Source organism: Chiloscyllium plagiosum, chromosome 9 (genome assembly GCF_004010195.1).
Source record: "Chiloscyllium plagiosum isolate BGI_BamShark_2017 chromosome 9, ASM401019v2, whole genome shotgun sequence".
In the NCBI taxonomy this organism is placed as follows: domain Eukaryota; kingdom Metazoa; phylum Chordata; class Chondrichthyes; order Orectolobiformes; family Hemiscylliidae; genus Chiloscyllium; species Chiloscyllium plagiosum.
In genome coordinates this window covers 38,703,710-38,711,545 of record NC_057718.1, presented here as the reverse complement: position 1 = coordinate 38,711,545, position 7,836 = coordinate 38,703,710, and the positions used below count along the sequence as shown (strand labels likewise).

At 39.3% G+C, this 7,836-nt stretch overlaps 1 protein-coding gene across 3 annotated transcripts in view; it reads right to left on the bottom strand.

Annotated features, from left to right (window-relative positions):
- syt14a (synaptotagmin XIVa) overlaps positions 1-7,836 on the bottom strand; it is a 228,130-nt gene that overhangs the window by 14,636 nt on the left and 205,658 nt on the right. For all 3 annotated transcript variants that reach the window (XM_043695734.1, XM_043695732.1, XM_043695733.1), the window contains one exon: positions 3,918-4,107. In XM_043695734.1, the coding sequence (XP_043551669.1) occupies positions 3,918-4,107 (190 nt within the window). The remainder of the gene's footprint in view (positions 1-3,917; positions 4,108-7,836) is intronic.

The window sequence follows — 7,836 nt, the reverse complement described above, 5'->3', positions numbered from 1 at the left end:
GCCCCCACCCCCACTCCGGCTATCACCTCACCTTGACCTCCTTCCACCTATCGCATTTCCAACGCCCCTCCCCCAAGTCCCTCCTCCCTACCTTTTATCTTAGCCTGCTGGACACACTTTCCTCATTCCTGAAAAAGGGCTCATGCCCGAAACATCAATTCTCCTGCTCCTTGGATGCTGCCTGACCTACTGTGCTTTTCCAGCAACACATTTTCTGCATCAGTAAGCAGGTCATTGCTAAGTAAGTGCTGCTTGATCACACTGTTGATGGCACATTCCATTGTTTTACTGATGATTCGGAGTAGACTTATGGGGTGGTAATTGGTTGGGTTGAATTTATTCTGGTTTTTGTGTACACGATATATCTGGGCAATTTTACACATTTTTGAGTAGATATTTATGTTGTAATTGTACTGGAACAGCTTCACTAGGGGCATGGGAAGTTCTGGAGCATACAACTACAGCATTATTGCTGCAATGCTGTCAGGAACAAAAATGCAGCTGCTCAGGATTCCGCTCATGGTGAGCAGCACACCAACCGAACACCAACTGTGGAATTCACTGCACATATGGACTGTGGAGGCCCAGGCAGTCAGAAAGGAAATTAAGAGAGAATGCTGGTTGGGCGCAATAGCCTTTGCAATATCCAGTGGCTCTAGCTCCTTCTGGATACTATATGGAGTAAATTAAATAGTTGAAGACTGGCATCTATAATGCTAGAGAACTCTGAAGGAGGCCAAGATGGATCATCTACTTGGTACTTCTAGATGAAGATTGTTGCAAATGCTTCAGACTTATCTTTTGAATTAATTTGTTGGACTCCTTCGACATTGAGGAGGGGGATATTTCTGGAACCTCCTCCTTCAGTAAGTTGTTTAATTGTCCATCATTTATGAGTGGATGTGGCTGGACTGCAGAGTGTAGATATGGTCTATTGGTTGTGAAATTGCTTAGTACTGAGTATCACTTGCTCCATGCTGTTTGGTGTGCAAGAAATCTGTTTTGTAGCTTCACCAGGTGGCTATCTCATTCTTAGGTATGCCTGCTGTTGGTCCTGGTATGCCCTCTTTCACTCTCCATTGAACCAGGGTTGATACTCTGGCTTGATGTTAATTATGGAATGCAAGATATGCCAGGTCATAAAGTCGCAGATTATGTTTGAGTAGAATCATGCTGCTGCTGACGACCCACAGTGCTTCATGGGTGCCTAGTCTTGAGTTGCTAGATATGTTTGATGTCGATCCCATTTAGCATGATGGACTCCTACTGATACTATCATGGACAGACATACCTGCTGCAGGCAGATGGGTAAGGATATGGTCAAGTATGGTTTTGCCTCAACATCTTCTACAGATGCAGTATAGTAGCTAGGTCAGTTGTGGTGCTGCCGTTACTCTTGCTGATGGACATTAAAGTTCCCCTCCCAGAATACAATCTGCACCCTTAAGTATTCTCAGTGCTTTTACCAAGTGGTATTCAACAATGGAGGGTTACTGGTTTATCAGCCAAAGGAGGCAGTACGCAGTAATCAACAGGAGTCCCTTGCCCATGATTGTGCTGATGCTATCAGACTTCATGGGGTTTACACTTAATATTGAGGACTCTGAGGGCAACTCTCTCCTGATAATACACCATTGTGCCACCACATCTGTCCAACTGGTGGGTCAGGTGATATCTAGGGATGGTGATGGTGACGTCCATGACATTGTGCATGCAGTATGATGTGTGTTACGTCTATTGTACATTATTTTAATAGAACATAGGTCATTTAAAGTTAGGTAACATCAGTGGTAGTTTCTAGTCTATAAAGGATATTTTTCACAAGCCTGAATGTTAGAGCCCAGATTTTCTGGCTTCCAGATAGTTGTTTCTGCAGTGTAAATAGGAGTTGTATGTCAAGACCCTGTGGACACCCCAACTTGGCAGACTCTGAGGGAATAGCTCAGGAAATTGAAGATTCTGATGGGCAATTCTCTACACCTGGAACCCTCTGAAAGAATCCACTTGCACTGGAGAATTTGGAGAATTCCATTGCAGCTAATGGTTACACAGGAAAAATTAGAAAATTTAAAACTTAGTCAAGTCCTTGAGTAACTATTAAACTAAAACCTCAATCCACCACACATACCCCAACTGCACCTCACCCTGACTCCTTATACTTGCCCACAATTTATGGACCTGACACCTCCCCATTCCTCCTGGGACCTGACTCCATCCCCTGAATCCACCTCCTCCCCACTCCACTGGGACACAGCAACCCTCCTGATAGGTGGGACTCAACATCACCCCTCCCCAAGACCTAACACTATGGTGAACCTCTCAAAACTGATGCTGCATCTGCAGACCTCCCCCAGTGCTACACTCAACACTCACGCCCAGATCTGACAGCTCTCCCTACCTCTCCCCATCCATCCCCACCAGAACCTAATAATGCACGCTCCCCTGCTACTGGAACTCACAGCTCCCCACTTCCCCGCTGCTGCACTCGACAACCCTTCTCCTCTCTGTCACATTAAGGACCCAGCAGCCTCTACAGGACATGACATTCCCCATTCCGACTGAATCTAATACCACTTCCACCCACCCTGAAACACTCAATCACAACTTCACACCTTGCACCTGACCTACCTGGCAGCCTAATCTACAAGGACACAGTTAGATTTAAGGTTACTCTACATTTCTGCAGGAGCCCTGATTGGAATCAACTATTCAGAACACACAGCCCTTTCTTCACATAAAAGAAGTTGGGTGGAATAGCAACCTGGTTATCATTGTCATTCTGCAGAAAATCCAGTTCTAATTTACAAATGGATTTTGCATGAAGGTCTTCACAAGCACAAAGTGTCATTATAAATCCAGTAGCAACCTAAAGATGATTTGTATGTATATACAAATGTAATTGAATATTTAACTTTTTACTTTATTGGCTAAATTAAATATAGGGATATATCTCTGCTTTAGATACATCTGCAAACAGGTCAGATACAAGACAATTTGTTACAGATATATTCCTTCCCACTCAGCCCCCATATTGTATCTTTAGCGCAAATACATAAGAGCATCCACTATTGGACCATTCTAATGGATTAAAAATACCAATTAGTGATGTGTCACTAATGGTGTGTGTCAGTGATTTGCATTTAACTGCAAATCATATTTAGCAAATTGTTTATTTTAGAATTACTAACATGCAGCATGAAGCAGGAATTTTCATCCCATCAGTCTAAATTGTAAACTTAAGTCTTAAAAGCAAAAGAGGGCCGTTTTAAAGCAAGACAGTTAATAAATTCATTCTATGCCAGGCACATTTATATGAATCAAATATAATTCAACAAGTAATCTGAAACTTATTTTAATATTTTATGGGTCTGACTATGGTGAAGTTCAAAAATGACTCAAACAACTACTCATTAGTTAGAATGTGGAACAAAATATTATACTGCAATTGACATTTTCAATAAGTGATGAAGTGGTTTCTCCCTTTCACAATAACTTTTTGTACGCAGTTCTGACGCTGGTAAAAAATTGAAATAATTTTAAAATTATTACAGATAATAAAAGCAATTGATGAGAATGCTAAATAATATTTAATCAATACATTGTTTCTGGGTACAAATGAGAAGGTCTGACCACTGAAGCAGGAGTTGGGACTTTATTCCTGTGCATGTTTTCTAAGGTTTACTAAATTGGCATTATTGGAGATGAAAAAGTCAGGATTCCTCTACAGCAACACCCAATTTCCAAAGAACATTATATATTTCTTTCTAATTAATAGCAGAGATTAAATATCTTCATTTGTTGACCAACTAAGTGCGCACAGTATTACAATGAGTTTCTTTTAGATTTAAATGTATATATTTTTAGTCTACACAAGACTCATTCATCGTTTTTCGATCCTTGTCAAGCCTTGTACTCACTAGGTGGTCTGTTCACTGCCAAGTTTTTGAAGTGGCTTCCTTTTATGACTTCTACTGACAGTCTGCCAGTGGTGGCATTATATAGCAGGCCAACTAGGATTTCTGGTGTCGAGCCATGTGCCAGAGACTGGCAGGAAGAAGTGCTTTCACTGCAGGACATCTCAGACATGCTCATCTGGGAGTCACAGCCCTAGGAGCAAAATATGAAAATATTATTATTTAATCTATATGCACCAAGCATACACACTGAAATATTCATTGTTTCACATTACTAACTAACCAGAATTCAACTCTTCCCATAGATATTTTTTGAAAAGTATATTTTTTTACAAGACCTCAGCCTATCTTCCTCATTAGATGCTGACTAAAATTATTGTGTCTGCATCATTTTCTGCTTGTCTTTTATTAGATTTTTTATATTTCTATCAGCGATCTCAAATTTATAAAAATGTTACAAACTGAAGCAAGAGGAATTTTGGCAAACAAGAACAATTAATGTTTATGTTCAGACACATATACCTATCCCTTCCCTTGTCCGCCTTTTGCAGAGACCGTTCCCTCTGGGATGCCATGGTCCAGTCTTCCTTCATTTCCAACACCAACCCCACAGCCACATGGCACCTTCCCCTGCAACTGCTGAAGGTGTAACACCTGCCCATTTGCCTCCTCCCTCCTTAGTATTCAAGGGCCCAAACATACCTTCCAGGTGAAGCAGCACTTTACTTGCACGTCTCACAATCCAGTCTACTGCATTCGCTGCTCACATTGTGATCTCCTCTACACTGAGGAAGCAAAGCGTAGACTGGGTAACCACTTCACAGAACTTCTACGTTCTGCCCTTAAAAAAGCTTCCAATGCCTGCTACTTTAACACACCACACGGTTCCCTGGCCAACATCTCTGTCTAAGGCTTGCTGCAGTGTTTCGGCGAAGCTCAGCATAAGCTGGAAGAAAAAAACATCTCATTTTCCACTTGGGGATCCTGCAGCCCTCTGGATTCAATATCGAGTTCAATAATTTTAGGGCCTGAACTCCACCATGTCCCAGTCCCCTATCACACACACCAGGCTTTGTTATCACGAAGTCTGCCATTACATGCTACCCATTGTTAGCCACTAACAGTCTCCTTTAACAGCTATTCACCCTCCCAGCCAGATCGTTACAGACTCCTTTATCTTTCCAGCTTTTCTTCTCTCTCTTTGGGCTCTATCCCTACCTAACATTTACTCCTAACCCTCTCCCCCACCTTATCTTCTGCAGAGAAACCAACCAAATATATTACCATCAGTTCTGAGAAAAGGTCACCACACCAGAAACGTTAACTTTGATTTCTCTGCACAGATGCAGCTAGACCTGCTGAGCTTTTCTAGCTACTTCTGTTTTTGTTTCTGATTTACATCACCCACAGTTCTTTCAATTTTATAGCATTTATGTCTGTTTTTTTTCTGCTCATCTTTAATTACTATTTTCCTTCTAAATAACAATGTACAAGATTCAACAGGTTTTTCGATGCAATAAAATTGGCATCAAAAAACAATTATACAATATGTATATTTTTCAGAGCAACTCATACAAATGCAGTGTAATTCTGTTAACTGGTTCAGGAAATATAAACCCATACTATGGTTATTAAAGGCATAGGTAAACTCTTCCTTTGTTGTTGAGATGAATATTGTGCAAAGCATCAACAACACTGATGGAATTTTGATTTTTCATCCCTAGTAAAACAAGTGATCTTGTACTGTAATAAAATCTCATTGTTGTTATGGTATACTTTCTTTACACAATAATTGTGCTAAAAACAATTTATATGATGTGAACGTAGCATATATAAACAGGTAGTTTTATAGATACAAATCGGCATGAGCTGATTACACAGCATTTGTCATTCAATAACAAGACATGCCTCACTTAATGATTTCTGAAACTGTGGCTGCTAAAATGCTTTTTAAGACATTCCTGGAATCTAGGAGATAACAATTTTGCTATGTTGCATGAAATATTGGTCACTGGTAAATTAACTCACAGCAAATTAAAAGTGACCTGTATCTCTTAACAGATTCTGCAGATTAGAAGCATCTTCATCATAATATAATCTAAAACAGAAGAGGAAAAGCTATAGTTCTTTCATACCAAATTACATTAAAAAATGTGTATCCTTTACTTTAGGCCTTTTCATTTTGAAACTAAATAGAATAAAACTAATAATTATAATGGCTACAATAGTGGCATGGATGTCTTTGCCACACAATGGGATCACATTGGTTTTGAATGAGAAAATGTAAAGCGCAGGATACTGATTAAGCCACTCAACTTCCAGGAAGATCTATGGATTTGAATCAATATCACCAAACATCAAAATTTTCCCTAATATTCTTTCAGAAAATAATATTTTGAGTAAATGAGAAATTAATTTTGCAAGACATAGAAATTTATGTGTGATTTTCACTCCATTTAGGTCAAAGACATCAGCAAAAGTTATTCTGATTCACATTAACCTTGCAGGGAATACATCAGAACAGAACATCAATTGGTAGTAGGCAAAAATAAGCTAGGCATTTGGCAAACCAATTGGCCAAGACTCAAATCAGTTTGACATTAAAGATAGAAACATAGTTTTTAGGAGCAGGAGTAAGCATTTGGCACTCAGGCCTGCTTCACTATTTAATAAAATCATGGATGATTGGACTATTAGCATATTTTTCAAACCTTAGATAAATTATTCAAGCCAAAGCCAGTGTGTGCTGTGTAGTCTGAACTTTCATATGATTTATTGTATGTCCGTTGAGTGATGCTGGATACGAATTTCACATTCAGCAAGGCTGCAGAACAGACAACAATGGATCAACTGCTCATCATACACAGCCAAGTTTCCCTTTCCAGTGAAAGGTGAAATCAAAGGAAACTAAAGTCAAGTGAAATGTATGGCCAATGTGATACCATGTACTTTGTTTTCCTACAAAAAACAGAATCTCATCCTTGCTGAGGATAAATTTCACTTAAACCTTCCACGGTGATGTGAGTGTGATCTTCTTATTTCATTCATTTTACAAAAAAACCTCACAAACAGTCAGGATTCTTTTCGTCACTTATTTAAATTATATCATTCAGATGCTATACTTGTCACAATTTGGAATATTTCAATTTCTTTCAACCAATGTATTTATTAAGTTTATGATTTAAAAAAAAAATTATTAATTTGCGATCTGCCCTTCGTTAAATATCACCCTCTTTTGTACTTCAATCTGTATTTAAAAAAAATTACATTTCTCAGCAGTCTGTTACTTTCTTGTTTTTGCATTTGCATAAGTTGTATGACCCTTTGATCTTTTCCTATAAATTCTGTCCAATGTATTCTCTCTCACCAGCTGCCGGAGGAAGGAACAGAGGCTCTGAAGGTTTGCGGTTTGAAATAAACCTGTTGGACTATAACTTGGTGTCGTGTGATTGTTGACTTTCTTCATTTGTGCATTCATTCCATTTATGGTACAGGCTATGCTCACTTCTATAGTTGTCTCATTCTCCTGTACAGTATCATCTATCTACCCAAAATTCGCACAAACTTGATTGAGTTTTTTAAAGAAGTAACAAAGAGGATTGATGAGGGCAGAGAGATTGATGTGATCTGTATGGACTTCAGTAAGGCATTCGACAAGGGAGACTGGTTAGCAAGGTTAGATCTCATGGAATACAGGGAGAACTCGCCATATGAATGCAGAACTGGCTCAAAAGTAGAAGACAGAGGATGGTGGTGGAGGGTTGTTTTCAGAATGAAGACCTGTGACCAGTGGAATGCCACAAGGATCGGTGCTGGGTCCACTACTTTATATAAATGATTTGGATGTGAGCATAAGAGGTATAGTTAGTAAGTTTGCTGATGACACCAAAATTGGAAAAATTGGAGACAGCAAAGAACGTTA